Raw genomic sequence first — 20,836 nt, 5'->3', positions numbered from 1 at the left:
CCTATATTAGAATTCCACTGTACTCTGGAATAGTATCTTTAAAATTGCTTAACCTAAAAGAAAAATAAAAATAATAAAATTGCTTACCCTAACGCATTTGCTGTTACCATATGTCAACATGCATTACTACAAAGCTGATTATCCTTTAAGAAATTTTTTTCAAAGTACTAGTAAAGTGGGCCACCTTTTTTTAGCATTCTCTCACTTTTATTTATAAACATGACTCATAAAAATCTGAGAAACTGTAAACTTATAAATTCTAATTGAAGATCATTCCTACTTTCTTCAGCATTCTGTGAAGAATTAAAAAAATGATTTGTAAAGACTAATTAGTAACAATCATATCATTTCTAAGAAATATATACTTATTACCATACGTATGCATATCCATACAAAATAGGTAAGCAAAAGAAAAGGAATCAATCTATAACTTTGCCATAACATACAACCAAACAGATTAAAAACAAATCATAAAATGATTGACATTTCATAACTGGTAAGTTACTAAATAAACAATCTTAAATTATTTCAAAATACTCAATTTTAAAATTAATAGAATGCCACAGCCTTATTTATTTATAGGTATTACCTTGTATGAAAGAATATGCCCTAAAGGTATTTGTACCCTGTTTAATGGTATAAACATATAATAACTTTCAATTATTCTTATTTTATTTTATTTTTTTAAATTTTTTATTGTTATGTTAATCACCATACATCATTAGTTTTTGATGTAGTGTTTCATGATTCATTGTTTGTGCATAACACCCAGTGCTCCATGCAGAATGTGCCCTCTTTAATACCCATCACCAGGCTAACCCATCCTCCCACCCCCCAGTTATTCTTATTTTATATACTAAATCTCATAACATTAAATAAACACACTTTGACTCTACAAAGCAGAATGAAAAAATATTTACAATAGACCAATAACTTTTAGGCTTTACAATTAATTTGAGAATTCCAGCTTTCTTTTGAATTTATACTTTCAATTTAACCATATTAGATATCAAATTGACATACTATTCATGTATTGTCCATGTTCTTTCAATTTAAAGTTCAGTGGGTTGGTCCTTCCAATCAAGACGGGAAAGTGATAGGTGTCTGGAATGTAGCTACAGAAGCTGCACCACTGGAGAGGATTCAATGTAAAAAGCCTGGATGAGATATGATCCTTTTTTTTTTAAAGATTTTATTTATTTATTTGACAGAGAGAGAGAGAGGGAGAAAGGGAAGCAATATTCCTGTGGTAATTGCAGATACATATACAACATGTGCATATGTGGAGACTCCAAGAAACCAAGACAAAGCAAAACAGGAAGACAAAAGAGCTAATAGAGATTTCAGAAGCCAGGAGACACTAGGAATCAGAACTAGTAAATGCTTCAGTTGATACTAGAGAAAAATTTGTGTTTAGGAATAAGAGCTACATCCCAGGAATAAGGGGAAAATGAAACAAAGCGGTTCTAAGAAAATCTAACTAATATAGGTAAATGAAATTCCATATATCTACAAGAAAATAACTCTTTGGAGGAAGATGACATAAGCAGAGACTTCTGTAAGTGTTTATACATAATCTTCAATCAATTCCAAGGCAGGCTTCTAATTGGAAAATTACCAAAACCAAAAAGGAAAAAAAAACAATAAAAATACCTAGATATGAAGTTGATATTAGAATTTTAGAAAAGAGTTTTGAAATGATCATGATTAATGTTTAAGAACATGTGGAAAAAAAGTAGAGGATTTTAGCGGATACCAATAATATGTATTTAATAAGTCAAATGAAAATTATACAACAAAAATATCTCAGGGCTGAAGTGTGTACATAATAGCTTTAATAGACAAGTTATTAGAGGATAAACACAGTGGAAAAGAAGACTATTGTACTAAAATGTAGGTCAATAAAATATGCAGGTTAAGAAGAAAGAGATACAAATAAGTAAACACACAGAAAAAATAATAATAGATTTATGGTGCACAGCTAAAAGAGCTAGCGTGCATGCTTTTGCACAACGAGTAGAAGTGATAAAACAAAAAAAAAAGAAATATTTGAATAAATGCTGACCAAAATTTTCTAGCACTAACAAAAGATAGCTTAAAAATTCCTTATGACTGAAAAGCAGATTTTTTTTTTTAAGTACCTCTTAGGGGCACCATAGTTAAACTCTTGAATATCAAAATCAAATAAAAATATTTTAAGTAAGAAAGATCCATTAAAGTAGAATAAACTAATCTATAGTAAAGCAATAATAAGACTGATAACTGATTTTCAACAGACAAGAGGGTGGTTAGCAGACAATTAAGTTGTATAATTTATTACTAAAATAAGAAAAATCCTCCAAATTAGAGTTCTACTCCTAGTGGAAATGCCATCTGAAAAAAGTAAGAAAAATTATAAGTTATAAAAAAGGAAAGAATTCATTGATAGTAGACCAGTACAAAAAGGAACAGCAGAAAGGGATATTTTAAGAAAATTTAGAATTTCCTTTACAAACACAGCAATCCAGGGAAGAAGAAATACCACCAAAAAGGATAAATTATTATTGACTTAAAAATTATCATTTACTATTTAACACAACAAAAATAATGACAATTTTATGTAGGGTTTAATATATAAGATGTCAAAATAGCAAAAAAAAATCAATGCAATGGGGTTAAACAGTTTTAAAGTTGTTCCATTTGTTTCAAATGATAAAATTATAATTTAAGATGAACTAAAATAAATTATAATATCTAGAGCAAATACTGAAGAAAAAAGGAAGTAAAATAAATTGTTACTGAAGGAGAAAATGAAGACAGTGAAATATATTACTAATTCAAATAATGTAAAAAGAAGTAAACGGGCAAAAATTTAAAAAAATAGCAAGATGGTAGACTTGAACAGAAATATAACAGTAATTAATTGTATGTACGTTAAATCAAAATAAGCAAAAGATACTTTGAAACCAGATTAAAGTAAAACAAAATAATAGCAGAAACTTAGGTTAGTGGCTCATATGAAACTTATTTTTGCTCATATGAAACTTTTAAAAAATAAAAATAATATACTTTGAAAGTAAAATGATGGAAAACATTATACCATCTAACCATTAATCCAAAATAAAAAAAAGTCTGGTATAGTTATATTACAGATAAAATGGACTTAAAGTTATAGATGATTATTAGAGAGATGTTCCACAATGAAACATTTTCAATCCAAGAGGACTATATCTTGCCTTAAATCTGTGTACATCCAGTAACATGATTTTAAACTATATCTAAAAAAAAACCCCAAAACCAAAAGAAAATAAAAGGATAAATAGAACAATCCAGTGAAATGGTGGGATACATTAACATATATTTCTCAATAGCTCACAAACAAAATTCTGTATGGATATAGAAAGTTGAATGGCACAATGAATAAACTTGAACTAATTTACATATGTAGAAAACTAAGTATGAAGCTGTAGAATTTACCTTCTCCTAAAGTACATAAGGACACTATCTCAATGAAATACCTACTGACATTTAGAAAAACCCTCAGCAAATTTCAAAATATATACCTGTAACCAGACTAAAATGATATCATCTCCCACCTGTCACAATGGCTAAAAATAACACGGGCTGGAAAAACAGATATTGGTGAGGATGAAGAGAAAGGGGAAGCCTCTTACACTGTTGGTAGGAATGCAAACTGGTGCAAACACTTTGCAAAACAGTATGGAACTTCCTCAAAAAGTTAAAAATAGAGCTACCCTATGATCCAGCAATTATACTACTAGGTATTTATACAAAGGATACAAAAATACAGATTTGAAGGGACACATGCACCCCAAATTATGGAAAGAGCCCAAATGTCCATCAACTGATGGACTGATGAATGGATAAAGTGGTATACACACACACACACACACACACACACACACAATGGAATATTACTCAGCCATAAAAAGAAGGAAATCTTGCCATTTGCGATGATGTGAATGGAAGTACAGAGTATTATGTTAAGCAAAATAAGTCAGAGAAAGACAAATACCATATGATTTCACTCATATGTGAAATTTGAGAAACAAAACAGATGAGCATAGGGGAAAAAAAAAAAGAGAAAGGCAAACCATAGAATAGACTCTTAACTATAGAGAACTAAGGGTTGTTAGAGGAGAGGTGGGCAGGGGTTGAGCTAAATGGGTGATGGGCATTAAGGGGGGCACTTGTGATGAGCACTGGGTGTAGTGTGTAAGTGATGAATCACTGAATTCTACACCTGAAAATAATATTACAGTGTAGGTTAACTAACTGGAATTTAAATAAAGACTTGAAGAAAAAGAAAAAATGAACTAGATACCATTTTTAAAGTACACTAGAGAAATGTCAACTCGCTGGTAATTAAAACATACACTTCACATTTTGATTGATCAAAGGAGAGGCTTTCTTGTTTTGTTTCTTTCAATTCCTGTTTCAAATAAAATATTAACGCTGAATATATTATATGCCATTTAGATTTCTTTTCATGCAAATGTATACAGTAAATTGAAAATAATGGTCTTTCCTCTAAAATGTTTTGCTATCAATGAAATCATAACAACATCAATATATTCATCAGTTGTGTTTTATTTTTCACCAACATTAAGATTTACTCAATGCAGGTAAACATCTGTAACTCTTAGGATTATAGAAAATAGTGTCATCTATTGAACTTTTAGGGCTTGATCCTCCAAATATTCCACAGCATCATATCAACCATAGTCACAAGTGAGCTAAAGCTGTTGGATGACATCAATTTTTCTTTCAAGTTCTTGGGGGAAGTTTTGTTAAGTAATCAATTTCTTACCATTTTATGGTGATTATTTGACATGTGTGTGTTTTTTTTTCTTTCCCCAAATAGGTTATTCATTCTTACTTACTCAAAGGCAATTGTAAAAATACAGATCCTTTCATTTAGAGTACAGAAAATCTGCTTTGTGAATTTTCATGTAAGTTATTGATTTTTATGTGCATATTATTTACACAGAATAATGGAGGTCAGTGACTTTTTACCTACCTAAGAATAAATTAAGTGATAACTGCAATTTAACTATACATAGTTAAAACCAGAAAAGGGCATTGCAAGAATCTTACGAAGTGGAATACATTCCTTTCAAGAGAAGGAATAATATGGGGGAATTTTACACCCCAAGATTTTTCTGTGAAGGAGAATTGGGCATCAATTATGTCCTTCGAGTAAATACTCAAGCTATAGAAGGGCTGATTTGTTCTTTCACTCTGAATCTTGCAAGGGTCTCCCTTGCTTAACATTTTCCCGGCCACATGTATGCACTATGTAGAACTGAGCAGTGGCCATTCTCTTCTTAGGCATGTACCAACCGGTCTCTATTCTGCCCTCTGCCTCCCTGACAGTGACAGGCAGCCTACTTCAGCCTGGATCTTTATTTGCCTTTCATCCTAGGCCACTGGGTTTGCAACTACCTAGTGGAAAGTCTTCATAAAGGAAATTAACAGTCTAGTTCATTCCCTAGTTTTCAAACACTTGCTCAGAGTCAATTTATTTCAAATTAAAAAATATAGTAATAACCTTTAAATACAAGATACAACAAACTGATTCACTTCCTCGGGGCATGGTAGGTTACAGACAAAAGAAAAAGGGGAAAAATGCTTTGAAGGAATATTTTTGCAAAGATTTGTGTGCAGATATTTATACTAGAGTTGATCATAGTAGTGGTTAAAAACAATGGCTCTCTGAGTCAGGTGAAATGAGAAAGAAGTCAGAAGGAGACCTGTAAAAAAGTCACATCTTAAGAGAAACAAACTACTGGATCCATTTGATGACTGGATATAATCTTTACATAAGTTGAATTCTATAAAGATTTGTGCATTTCATGGTGCTTCATGAACATAAGTCCTCATAATATATCTCTTTTTTTGCCAAGCATTTACAGTTTCCCATTATATATGTAGCCATTTGATGAGTTATGATGCTCAGAGATAAATTAAAAATAATTTACTACAGGGTTCCTGGGTGGCTCAGATGGTTAAGCATCTGCCTTTGGCTCAGGTCATGATTCCAGGGTCCTGGAATTGAGTCCCGCATTGGGTTCCCTGCTCAGCAGGGAGCCTGTTTCTCCCTCTGCCTCTCTCTCTCCCTGTCTCTTATGAATAAATAAATAAAATCTTTAAAAAAATAATTTACTACAAGCTACTCTTGTCAAGATGACACTGATTATTCTGAAAGCAGCATTGTGTTTAATGCAGTATGAGTACAGATTAAAGTATCTCTTAAACAAGTCAGAGTGTAAGGTTCTGGATGCATACTGACTCTGTTTCAAAACTCTAAGTGCATCTCACAGTGTGGCAGGGTTGACATCTGCCATCGTTCTGCATAGACTGCTCCTGACTGAAGAAAGGTAGACCTTCCTAGATACGTTGAGTTCATTCAGAGAGTGTACATTTATTCTGTTTCCCCCATCAGGTAAAATAACAGTTTTCACCATAAACTGATGCTTCAACAATAACCCTGTTATTAATCAAAAGAATAAAATTAGGAACAATTTCTCCATATTTATCAAAAGTACAGTTTTCTGTTGATTTTTAAAATCAACTTTAGTGGACTCATAAATTTAAAAATTAGTTTAGGGAGAGAAGGAGGTAGAGAGTGAGAGATGCTACTTGCATCCTGATCAAGCATTATTGAATCTTTGTATTGTACCCCTTAAATTTCATTCTATTAAGAGCTGTAATATTAATCTATATCTTTCAAATAGCAGTGATAGTATCTACTTGAAAATAAGGTAGACAAGTTGCCTTTGTAAACTGTAATAAAGTTTATGTTCAATTGAAATTAGCATTATTGCTCATTAAAAAATTCTTTGAACTTTAGTGTCTTTATACTATAAAAGAATAGCATTAATAGAGCGGTATATGTGTATATGCACATTGTGTGAACTGAGTGATGAAATAAATACAAAAATGCACTGTAATTTGTAAAGTTACAAAATTGAATTTTGTGGTTTAATGCAATGTGAACTTATCTATGATTTATAAGAAACCTACTTTCTTCATAGAACAAAGGCCACATGAATGAATCAGGTCACATAATCTGTCTCTAGAACCAATATATATATATATATTTTAAAGATTTATTTATTTATTTTAGAGAAAGAGAGTGGGGGAGGGACAAAGGGAGAGAGAGTCTAAAGCAGAGTCTGCGCTGAGAGCAGAGCCCAACGCGGGGCTCAATCTAAAGACCGAAGAGTTGATACTCAACAAACTGTGCCACACAGATGCCCCATTTCTAGAACCAATATTTTAAATTGATGCTACCTAACTATGAATTTGACTTGTATGTCTTTTAACAATGGTAGTTTGAAAGAGTATTTAAATTCAACTCATCCACTCATTCATCTAGCAATCATTTATCAAGGGCTGGGCTCTTATCTGAACACTTAAGGTTACATAGACAATTTACGCATCATTCTTCCTTAAAGAGACTTATAATAGTAGAAGCCATATGTACCCATGGAAATAAATATAACATGAAAGTGCCATATAACAGAAAACAAGAATTTATTAACTCTTTAATTCTGCAACAAATTTCAGAGAAAATTATAACAAGACTTTTAAACAGAGAAACGTGAATATGGAAAATTCTGGGTTGAATTAAGAATGTGTAAGACTATTATATTTTGGGAACAGGCAGCATACCATAGTGGCTAGGCCTGGAGTGTACCAAGAGAAATATTAAGAGATATAGTGGGGGAAAGCATTTTACACAAACTTGTGAAGAGCTCGTATTGACATACCATGGTGTCTACTTTATTGCAGTTTTTAAACATCATGTGTCAAAAGGACATAAGGGATAGCACCCCTACAGGATTTTTATGATAATTACAGATTATTCTATAAAGTGTCATTCACAATTTCTGCCACATTAGAAATACTGAAATGTATTTCTTTCCCATTCTGATGATGTCATAAACACCATTTTTTCTTCACACTCAACAGAACTGACACTTTCTCACCCTGAATTGCCTGAAAGTTTGTGCCCTCCATTCACAAGGTTCATATTCTACTGAGAGCCCACCTTATTGTATTAGCTGCACCTTGCGGTGGGATGTTTTGTTATGTGCACACGTGTGTGTGGATGGGTGGGTGGGTGTGGAGAGCATCCATGCTTAACATGATTTTTTTTTCAATATTAATCACCAAAAGGACATATGCAATTTTTTTTTTTTTTTTGCAAGAGTAGAATGTCAGCATCAGAATGTAGTTTGGTTATCTCCCTGTATACCTCAGTAATACATAACTGCTTTAGCAAATGCAAGAAAGATATACTTAGTGACACTTAGTACCAGTATATCATTTTTAATATTTAACTGTAATGCCAACTGAAACACATATTTTTTAACACGGTGGCAATTATCCACTAGGTTCAGGAGACAAAAAGCAGAGTGATTTCTTTACTCTTATGTATAGAAGGGAAACCATATAGCACAAACACAAAATATTCCCATTTAAGTTAACAGTAACATGACATCATATACTTAAGTATTTCATTTTGTTTTATGCAAATAAAGAGTAATAAATGTAAATCATAAGAAACCAGTACATACTCTGAGGAAACCGTGGGGGGTTGTCATTGACATCAGTCAGGGTGATGTTGACTGTTGTAGATCCAGAAAGCCCTCCAACTTGTCCAGCCATGTCTTTGGCTTGAATGACCACTGAATAGTGTTCTCTGGCTTCTCTGTCCATATTATGTAAGGCAGTTCTAATAACTCCTGTAATACATATTTTAAAAAAAAGTATGGTTTATATATTAAATGAGAAGTAGCACAGATATATCTTTTTTCTTTCTGTTTTAAGAAGTGCATTTTTAAATGAAATACTTTCATGAGAAAGCCAGTCTTCTGAGATAAACACTACCTTAAACATGTTACTAAAACCATGTCATCGAATCCTTTGTTTAAAACCACAGGTCCAGAACCATTCTATTCATGGCAATTAAGAAGCCCATTAACCATGAGAAATGATGGACTCTGAAAAACAAACTGAGGGTCCTAGAGGGGGGGCAGGGGAGGATGGGTAGCCTGGTGATGGGTATTAAAGAGGGCACGTTCTGCATGGAGCACTGGGTGTTATATACAAACAATGAATCATGGAACACTACATCAAAGACTAATGATGTAATGTATGGTGATTAACATAACAATAAAAATTTAAAAAAGAGAGACTATGGACTCTGAGAAACAAACTGAAGTTTCTAGAGGGGTGGGGGTGGGGGGATGGGTTAGCCTGGTGATGAGTATTAAAGAGGGCACGTACTGAATGGAGCACTGGGTGTTATACGCAAACAATGAATCATGGAACACTACATCAAAAACTAATGATGTAATGTATGGTGATTAACATAACATAATTAAAAAAAAAAAAAAAGAAGAAGCCCATTTCTTTGTGTTCCTTAGGGTAGCTTGGAGGTCAGCTGCACAGACCAAGCTTGCTCTTCTGCTGGATTACTAAGTATTTCACAAGTTGTGCTCCTCACAATGTCAGATAAGATGATTTGAGGAGAGGTTAATTTTCCTCTTTACAGAACAATTTACATAGCTTCCTGACAGGGTTGTCAAAGTTTGATGATGGAAAACATTGCAGAATTGTGGGTACTTGAACAAAGATTGTAGACAGGAATCATTTTAACATTTATCAGATTAAGAAAGTCACTGTTTTTAACAGGATATAATGACTACAATAAGAACTAGATCTAAGTACCTAAGCAAAACAAAGTGATGAAATTGATCCCAAAAATACCAGGTAAAAGTCACATTCTTGATTTCATAGGGCCAAAGAAGACAAAGGTACTTTTTTATGAACTAGTACTTGGATTCAATAAAGATATAAAAAATGTTACGTGTTATATCTCCATTTGTATCAAACATAGGTACATATAAATTAGATAGCTTTGTCAATAGAGCCTTAAATTTAAAAACTTTGAAACACATTTTCCAGAGGGTCAGGGACTATTACCTGAGTTATAAAAAAAATGTCCTCATATAGATGAGCTATATTATAAATAAGTATATGCATATATGCATATATGTATTTACATTTATTTTATATATGCATATAAATATATAATATAAACATATTTGCTACTCCATACATAGGTCAACATTTAATAACTACCTTTTTTTACTTTTTAAAAAATATTTGGGTCATGTCACTTTTTAAAGAAATCATTTATTTGAGAGAGAGAGAGCGAACAACACAAGTACGGGGAGGGGCAGAGGGAGAGGGACAAGGAGACTCCCCGCTGAGTGTACAGCCCAACACAAGACTTGATCCCAGGACCTTAAGATCATGTCCTGAGCCAAAGTCAGAGGCTTAATCTACTGAGTCACCCAGGCACCCCACAGATCATGTCACTTTTTGAGAAAGGCACCGATGGCTTCAACCAAACACACAATTGATTAGTTAGTAGTGCAATTCATAGGACAATGCCAATTATAATAACTGCCAACTACAGAGTTTAACAAACACTTTTACAGACCAGTATATTGATATAATGAGAGAAAATAGGGTTGTATATTCAAGTTAAAAATAGTCTTTTAGAAGTGGAAAGGATTAGTCAATCAGTTTGAACATAGAACACTGGAGCAGTATTTTTGTTTTACCAAATTGATTGTATGTGTAATGACTTTGAAAGGAGAGCCTCAGGAACCAGGAAAATCGATCCCACAACTTTCAATATTTGTGAATTTTTAATTGAGGGAGTTCAGGAAAATTTTCCTGAAGCTAAATAAAAATGAAAATTATTCTTATCAAGAGAAATTATGATAACATGGTAATAAATGATTCAACTAATTCATGCATACGAAAAAGCCTCAAGCATCCTTATTGAAAGGAGCAATGTTTTATCACATATGATAATTATATAAGAAGGAGTTGAATTGATGCAGAAATGAACAAGCAAGGAATTTATGAAAATATTTTATGAAAGAAACATATACTTTCTAATATTTGAAAAAAAAGATGCTCTAAAAAGAATACATTATAAATGGGACTTGCCTCTGGTGTGTAGAAGTTTGTGATTATTGTCCAGGATAATGTCTTACAATGAAATCATTTAAGTGTTATTTGCTAAGTATAAAAATATAACTTTAAAATCAATCATTACAAAGTGAATGATAGATATATTTATACAATTTGAATGTTGTTCATTTATGAGAATCAGAGAAGAGAAATCAGCACAAGCCCTGTTTTATAGTATGAATTTCAGTAATTTCATTCCATTGCCATTATATCCCTCCTTTTATAGTATACCTACGTCAGGCACAAAGTGAGAAGAGACCCGTTAGCCAAATTTGCTTATGGAAAGAAAACAGTATGTCCAGGGTTGATACATATTTCTCAGAAATGATTATCTAAGAACCGATTTCAACTCACAGTTCTCTTCAAGATGGTTCAGTGGATGTGCTTAGCTATGACTTCCCCCAAATGCACATAGGCAACTGGAGAATGCTCTGTCAAATTGTCATAGGAATATGATCCCAGTATACAATAATCTCCTTCTATCACATTGCCCAGATGCTTGTAAGTGGGGTAGCTTAGAACACAGCTGATGCACAGTAACTTATTTTTTCCTTCTAAATAGACATTTTTAGAGCAGTTTTAGGTCCACAGCAAAATTGAGAAGAAAGTACAGTTATCGTGAACCCTCTCCCTATTCTTTCTCGGAGTACACACACACAGCTCTCCCACTATCAACATCCTGCATCAGAATGGCACATTTGCTATAATTGATGAACCTATATTGAACCTCATTATCACCCAAAGTCCTTAGTTTATATTAGGGATCACTTGGTGTTGTACTTTCTATGGGTATGCACAATGATGGAATGTATTCATCATTATAGTATTGAGTAGAATAGTTTAACTGCCTTAAAATATTTTTCTGCTCCATCTATTTATCTCTCCCTCCCTCAACACCTGGTAACCACTGATCTTTTTACTCTTTTCATAATTTTGTCTTTTTCAGAAATCATATAATCGGAATCATACAGTGTATATTTTCAGATTGCCTTTTTCACTTGATAATAGGTATTTAAAGATTCTCAATGTCTTTTCATGGCTTGATAGCCCATTTCATTTTAGTGCTAGATAATATTCTGTTCTTTGGATATACAGTTTGTTTATACATTCACCTACCGAAGGAAATCTTGGTTGCTTCCAAGTTTCGGTAACTATGAATGAAACTGTTATAAATACCTGTATACTGTTTTTGTGTGAACATAAGTTTTAAAATCCTTAAGTAAATACCAAGGAGCATGATTCCTGGATCATATGGTAAGACTCTGTTTAATTTTGTAAGAAACTGCAAAACTGCCAAAGTGGCTGTACAATTTTGTATTCCCACCAACAGTAAATGAGACTTACTGTTGCTCTACATCCTGTCCAACATTTGTTGTAGTCAATGTTCCAGATTTTGGCCATTGTATTAGGGGTGTAGTGGTGTCTTATTGCTTTCATTTGAGTTTCCCTGTGTATATGATGTTGAACAATTTTTCAAATTCTTATTCCCATATGTATGTCTTCCTTGGGGAGGTGTCTGTTAGGTCTTTTGTCCAGTTTTTAAATTGGTTTATTTGTTTTCTTACTGTTGAGTTTTAAGTTTGTTGTATGTTTTAGATAATAGTCCTTTATCAGATTTGTCTTTTTCAGATATTTTCTGCCAGCATATGACTTATCTCCTTATTCTCTTAACAATATCATTCACAGTGTAGAATTAAAAAAAAAATTGGAGGGCGCCTGGGTGGCTCAGTTGGTTAAGCGACTGCCTTCGGCTCAGGTCATGATCCTGGAGTCCCGGGATCGAGTCCCACATCGGGCTCCCCGCTTGGCAGAGAGTCTGCTTCTCCCTCTGACCCTCTTCCCTCTCGTGCTCTCTGTCTCTCATTCTCTCTCTCTCAAATAAATAAATAAAATCTTAAAAAAAAATTGGAGTCAAGATTAACAATTAATTTCTTTCACAGTTCATGACTTTAGTGTTATATTTAAAACATCATTACCATACCCAAGGTCATCTAGATTTTCTCCCAATTCCTTGTAGGAATTTTAGAGTTTTGTGTTTTATATTTAGGTCTCTGATCTATTTTAAGTTACTTTTTTTTTTTTTGTTAAGGGTGTAATGTCTGTGTCATCTTTTTTTCTGGTGAGAGCTCTCTTCCTGGTTTGCAGGTAGCTGCCTTCTCACTATGTCTTCATATGTCTTTCCCCCAGTTTGTGCATAAGGATAAAAAAGGGAAATATGGTTCTCTTGTGCTTCTTATAAATCCACTAATCCTGTCATGAGGGCCCCACCCTTATGACCTAATTTAAACCTAATTCCTTTTAAGGTCACATCTCAAAATATCATCACTTTGGGAGTTAGGGGTTCAACATAATGAATTTGGGGGGTACACAAATATTCAGCCCACTGATGATTTAAAAATTGTCACCCATAGATGGAGACCAAAGAAAGAGGCTGACCACTCCAGATTGTTAGGTGGCAGTTTTAAAAAGTGAAGGAACTTACATATAAGACTGGCCTTGGAAAGCTGTAAGATGAGTATATCTCCATACCCACTTACAAGAATGTTCTCTAAAAGTTTATATAGAGGACTTAAGTGGTTTCAGTCATAAAAACAGTCTAGATAGTCTCAACAACATACTGCTTACTCAGGCTGCTTTCTTAAAAAACTGCTTCCACCATGGGACAGTGGGTAGAAAGCATATTTCAAAGACAAGGGAGGAGGTGAGGAATCTTTGATTGCCTGTGTTCAGCTTGTAGGTCAACTGGAGGTCATATCCTCTTAATGACCATCCTCAATAGCCATAACAACTCCTTCAGGCGAGTCCAGTGCAAGTGGGTGCAGGCCATAGTTTGAAAAGACAAAACTCAAAAGATGAAGTGCTGCCACTAGGTATTTATACATTTCTTTACTTTTTATCTCCATCTTTTTATGCCAATACATGAATATACATATGGGGATACACACATGCACACAGACAACAAATATATACAATGGTAATGTTCATTTTTCAAAACTGAAGCCTAACTCATGTAAAAGGCTTGGATAAACTATATTTGCACAGTCCAAGTAAGAAATGATGTTTGTTTGGCTTTTTCTGCCATGTATCAATCTACCCAGTGATTGTACTATAACTTACTTTTCCCTTCCAAATAAACTTGATAAAAAGGACATACCTACCACATGGTCTTTTCTTTAAGTAAATTAAAAAAAAAATACAGAGCAGCTAAACTAATTACCTAAAATTATTTCATTGTTTTTTGTTTGTTTGTTTGTTTGTTTTTATTAAAAACATGCTAGGTAACTGGTAATACCATATTCTGAATGTTTGTTGGATAAGCTTCACTAGTAAAGTTTACTTCAAAAATTGTAACCGGAAATGTTGCCTTTTACTCTTTTGTAAAGCTGGGTTGAATCAACAGGATGTGATTACCCTTGTATCATTTTGTTTTGTTTCTTATTACCTTCCTGGTAAACAATTGCAGGTGCCCCACTGCCTGCAAATTACCTTCTGACTACTGCTTCCCAATCACCTTGATATGTAGGGGCTTTCAACTGGGAATTACTCTCTGCTGAATACAAGTTCATAACATTGAAAACTCATCTGTGGTTATAAGCCTTACTTGTTAGAACCCGGCTCACGGGCCTACCATATGTTTTTTTTCCCTGACTGATGATATTCATATAGAGCAATATATCCTCCAAAATGTGTTCTTGCATTTTTACCCACTAAACTTAAGATGGAAATGTACAAATCTAGTTCCTTAGGTAATACTACACAAGACCACAAAATAAAATTCCTAAAGGTTAGAACAAATAAACCAGCGTGCACATTCAGATTACTACAGAAACACCCAAGGTCCACATATGCATTTACAAGAGAAACGGGCATGCTTTCTTCCATGTCTAAACTACAACACACACTTTGACTTCTTCTTATGTTTCTTTCTTAATTTACTCCATTACTCATCCATTCATTTAAAGTCTATCATATAATTATGTAATGTATATTAAAATATATAGGAGTCCCCTGTATTTCTCTAATGAGGCACAAGGGCCACCTAATAACAAAAATCACATGGAGTGCCAATTATCATGCAAATTTAAGGAAGCCATCTTTGATCTACTGAATTAGAATCTGGGGGAGTTGGTCAAAGTATCAGTTTTTGTGACAACCTCCTTCTGTGATTCTCATGAATGATCAATTTGAGATATCCACCTAGATTTGTGAAGATATCTGTCTTCAAGATGCTCATATTTCACTGGAAGATGTTTCTTTAAAATAATATGAACACTGAGAGACTTGAAATGTTTAGAAGTTTCATTAGTTATTTTCTACAAGATGACACTTAAAATCTTGGCAGTAAAAATTCAACTTTCTAACTGCCTGACTGTGGTGTACTAGGTATCTGGAAGATTCATTATATTAGCTATTCAATTGCTGTTTGTTTCATTATTGAGTATATCATATACTATATCTTTTCAGCTACATATTCTAAATTTCCCCTACTGACTTTGTAAGGATAACATGGTTTCCATAAGTTCTTGTCTATATTGAAAGCAAAAACATTTAGGTATTAAATCTCTATATATCCATCAGCAAGACAGCTCCAGAAATATATTTTCTTCATTCATCACCAATTCAATGCAAGTTGAATGTCTTTCTGCTCTGTATAAAATGTGAGATACAGAAACATATAGGGCAGAGCTTATGACATTGGAATTTTATGATTAGGGTATTTACTGATAGGGAGGTACCTATATAAATCTGGAAATTAAGCAAAACAGAAATATATTTTATTAAAAGGTAAACAAAACCCAGACATCAGAGGTCATAGTTATCAAAATGTATGAGTATGATCAAAGAGTACTTTATGGTGGAATAGAATATTTGTAGATTATGGAAGCATGAATGGAGAAATAAGATATCCATGGAAAGGGGATCTGATAAGAACAAAGGTGAGGATCTGGAATGTGCATAGCTATATAAAGAAAACTGGATTTATTGGAAAATGATTATTGGAGAATAGTAGAGATTAGGTACTCAGTGATTAAAATACTCTCTGAATATCTCTCTGTTTTGTTCCTCAAGTGACTGAAAGTTTGAATAGCTCTGTTGCTGCCCCTGTGGAAAGTATGACTAAGCTTCACTCTTGTCAGATGTTCTTACTGACTGTGGCTGAGCTGATGAGGTTATCTCTACAGCTACATTTAGCACATTTGAAACTCTAAAGTTCCAGTGGGTAATAGATTACTTCAGATTTTATTTATATTTTTGTTATACAATTGATTTTATTTTTAAAGAAAAATATGTAATATTCTATAAAACCCTGGCATCCCAGAATTAAAAGAAGAACAAAAAGAACCCTCAACATATTTAGCTTTAAGCTATGACTCATGGAAATTAACAACCGTAAATTCATGAAGGAAGACATTTTTATGCTTTAGTAGGAAGATTCAATTTTTCCTCCTCTCTATTTTTTTTCTCTTCCTTCCATTAAAATTGATGGTGAAGCATTTTATTTCTCCTGGGGAGAAAAGGAAGGAGAATTCACATGTTTTGAGTATGGACTATGACTTAGGCACTCCCTTCAGGTATATAGCTCATATATTTTGCCCATACACTCGATAAGAGATAAAGCTCAAAGCTTAAGTCACTCTCCCCAGACCAGGAACTTGCAAAACTTGAAATATAATCCAGGATTTCTGACATTAAAATTCTAATGCTACAGTGGCATTATCTCAAGGAATTAACCTTGTGGAATCCATAGGAAAGGGTTGGCTTGTTTTGAAAGACAGACAGGAAGAGAGGGCAGGGGGAAGGGAATGGGAGAAGACAGAGAAAATAAGGAGAGGGGAACATCATCACAAAAGTAGGTATTCCCCCCCCCGCCCCGTGTATTTAGAGGCATAAATCAGAGAGACTCAAGGAGAATAGAAAGGATAAGAAAACTGCCCAAGGACAGAGAGGTATGAGATAGCCAACATTTAGTCTGTACAATCAGAATTCAGACTCTGCTGTCATAATCACTTCTCTGTGATTTTCTGATTCCTTGTGAGTTTAGGAAAAATACTACAAAAGAGGCTGAAACGGATTTTTGAAATTTGTCTACATCTTGCCACTGTGTTTCAAAAGCAATCTCTGGTTGCCTTGGCCTGGTTGGGTTCTCATAGCATTGGAATCCAAGTTCTGAGGAAAATCAAGATGTCAGACAAATCACGGGTAATTCTGGGTAACTGAAAGATGTGAGTCCAAAAGCTAAAGATTGAGTTTTTTTTTTTTTTCCTTAATTTGAGAGAGAGCGAGAGAGAGCACAAGCACGCGTAGTGGGGAGGGGCAGGGGGAGAGGGAGAAGCAGACTTCTCAATGAGCAGGGAACCTGATGCCAGGCTCCATCCCAGGACCCTGAGATCATGACCTGAGCCAAAGGCAGATGCTTTACCAACTGAGCTACCCAGGCACCGCAGGACTGAGTCTTCTGTACAACAGAAGAAAGACTGATAAACTTAGAAATCAAAGATTCATCTTGCTCCTAGTGGTCAATAACTGTTTATGTTCTTTTTGCAGGGAATCAAATATTAGTACTACTAATCAGGGTTGAACTATGATTGATTTGATGAATATAGTACAATGGAAGTCACATTATAATGTAATTTTAGCCCTGGACTTAAGAGGATGAAAACTTCTACCTTGATCTTTGAGTAAGTAGTTTAGCTACCCAGCAGGGTAGCTAAAAGGGACCACATAGAGAAGCCCTGACATAGACAGGGCAAGAGATCCACCTGAGATCCTCCAGATCCATCTGAGATCCTTCCCACTAAAGCAATAGGCATATGAATAGACACATCTTTAAACATCCACACAAGTCCAGGTGTCAGCTGAATGCTACCAAATAACCAGGCCAATGCTACATGGATCAAAAAATTGCCCAGACAAACCCTTCTCAGCTGCCTGATTTCCCAAAATTACTGTTGTTTTGAAAACTCTGGGTTTTGGGGTAATTTGTTATGCAGCAATGGCATTGAAATTTGGAATACACACACACAGAGATACATATATATACATGCATACATGTGAACATGCAGACACATGCACACATGCGTACACATATAATACATGCATACACACATTTAGTACTCATAGTTGGTTTTCTAGATATACCCCAACACCATTAAACAAAGACTGTGTATTTCCTAAATATTATTTTTTCTTCTCTCTCACCTACCCACCCAACCCTTCTTGCCAGAGCTGGAGTGCATATACACATACATATAGAGAAACACATATATTTCAAATATTTCAGTTATGGTGCATGTAAATATATTTTATCAGTCCAGGTAAAAATAGTATTTATAGAATAAAGAGAGGAGGTAAAATGAAATTGACTTCCATATAAGTGATATGCAATGAACACACGGAATATAACTTCCTATAAATAACAGAGTTTTAAGATTCTTATCATTTGGAAATTTGCAAGCTATGGGGAATAATAAGATTATGATATTTATGAGATTTTGTAATCAAGACAATTAGAAATGTAATTTGAAAGTATTAAAATCTTAAAAATATTTTATTACTAAATATTGAATGTTTATAGAAATACTCTAACTTAAATAGAAATGCATTTCCTTGGAAAATAATAATAAAATAATAATTAAAAAGAAATCTGGAAGCACTAATTAAGTACGATTATCCTAAAATAGCTTGTTCACATTATTTGTAAAAATTTGATGGCTCAAAATGCAAATACAAGTAACAAATATTAGTTTATCGTGTAGATATATTATGCCTGTTTAAACATTTTTTATTTTTGCTTCTTACTTTCTCTACAATTTATTTTTTTCTCTTTTGTTTGTGTTTATGGTGCTTAAAACAAATTTAAAAAAGGTAAGGTGCTTTATATAGGATTTTTTTTATTCCAGTTACTATTTAAGAAAGGGTACTTAAGACAAATATATTGAAAACCTGGAATATTTATCGAGACAACTATATTTAAAGACATTAATTAAGAAAAATACTAAAATATTGCTTTATGAATATATATATCTTTTCATTTTCATTATATATACATACATATGTGTGTATATGACTGTCTAATTCTATTGTTAAAGGTATAGTTGACAATATAGGTTCATAAGTAACTCAAAATTGATGATTTCTCCTATAGTACTCATTTATTACACCATCTGCTTTCTTGATTTTTTTTTTAGATTTTATTTATTTATTTGAGAGAGAGACAGATAGTGAGAGAGAGCACAAACGGGGAGGAGAGGGAGAAGCAGGCTCCCCGCAGAGCAGGGAGCCCGATGCAAGACTCGATCCCAGGACCCCGAGATCATGACCTGAGCCAAAGGCAGACGCTCAACCGACTGAGCCACCCAGATGCCCTGCTTTCTTCATTTTTAAAAGAACGTTTTATTTTCCTTTTAGAGTATCATTTTATTTTATGATGCATTATGTCATACTTTAATAATTTAAAAAAAACATTGTCATTTTCAATAGCTGTTTATCACATGCATGCTATGTATATGAATGTGTATGTATGCATATATATTATAAACATGTGTTATATATGTCACATATAACAAATATGCAATACTAAAGCAAAGTCATATCTAATCCCTAAAATTATCTTTAAGATTTCAAGGGTATGCATATGTCTATGTGTATTTCTTTTGGCACATAACCTAATATTGAATCCTTAAGGCACTTGTGGACAATTCAATCGATTATTAAGTTTTGAGAATAAAATTAGAATGTAGTCAGGTGATTATAGCTTATTCAAGGAGCAAAATAAGAAAAGTAAATATAATTTTAAAATACAGAAAACTAATCCTTTGGCTTTCAAGCATGGCCATACATTCTTACTCTCTTTGATCTTTTAAATATAAGTCTGAGGTGAAAACATAACAAAATTAATCATTTAAGCATGCCACTACCTATATTTTCCTGGAAACTTTAAGAATGATAAGAGGGTAACATGTTTAACAGTATTTGGAGAAAGATCTCACAATGATTGTGAAAATGGGACTGATAAATCAATTTTGGATGTCTAATTGTCATTCATTTATAGGTAAATTTATTATTAATTAGCAACAAATGAGTACCCATTGTAACTCTGCGTGTATCACTGAGATCATGTGAATGGGGACACAAGTTATTAATATCCCTTACAAACACAGAGGCAGGTCACATAAAGTCATAGGAATATTAAGTAACTCAAAGAAACATGAATATTTTATAGAAAGAATCTTATTCCTGGAAAAGAGTTTTCCTCGTGTGTTAAAGCCTCATCTCGTCATACTCTTGAATGGTTCAAGTGAGCAATAACTGTAGCCTGGATACATTCTTAGCATTCACTAGATGTAAGTGATGTAGTAAGTTAATAATCTGTTAACATATTTAACTAGCAGCTAAATGATAATAACAGAATGTACAACATAGAAGGGTAGGTACTATATTCTAATTTAAATGGTATTCACAAAACACTTGAGTGATTGTTGAGTTATGTAAATGCAAAATGCTGTTGTTTTTACTGTGTGATAGAAAAATGACATAGAATTTATTATTTTTTGATAACTTGAGGCATGGAAGTTGAATCCATCAATACATGAACAGATATTTCGTCTTTTGATAAAGAGAGTAAACAGAAAGGCTGAACACCTGAAAGATGAGGCTGGAAGAGTTTTTCTTATATGATTTGAGGAGTGGGGCTTTTAGTCAGTATCTGAATGTTTTTGTAGGAAAGGATTCATAAGTAATAAAATATAGCTAAGGAGCAAACATTAAAAACTAG

At 33.4% G+C, this 20,836-nt stretch overlaps 1 protein-coding gene across 5 annotated transcripts in view; it reads right to left on the bottom strand.

Moving 5' to 3' along the window:
- Nucleotides 1-20,836, bottom strand: part of CDH18 (cadherin 18) — a 608,955-nt gene that overhangs the window by 115,568 nt on the left and 472,551 nt on the right. For all 5 annotated transcript variants that reach the window (XM_027607141.2, XM_027607140.2, XM_027607139.2 and 2 more), the window contains one exon: nucleotides 8,586-8,753. In XM_027607141.2, the coding sequence (XP_027462942.1) occupies nucleotides 8,586-8,753 (168 nt within the window). The remainder of the gene's footprint in view (nucleotides 1-8,585; nucleotides 8,754-20,836) is intronic.

This window comes from Zalophus californianus, chromosome 5, assembly GCF_009762305.2.
Source record: "Zalophus californianus isolate mZalCal1 chromosome 5, mZalCal1.pri.v2, whole genome shotgun sequence".
Lineage (NCBI taxonomy): Eukaryota > Metazoa > Chordata > Mammalia > Carnivora > Otariidae > Zalophus > Zalophus californianus.
This window is presented reverse-complemented; position numbering and strand designations above follow the sequence as displayed.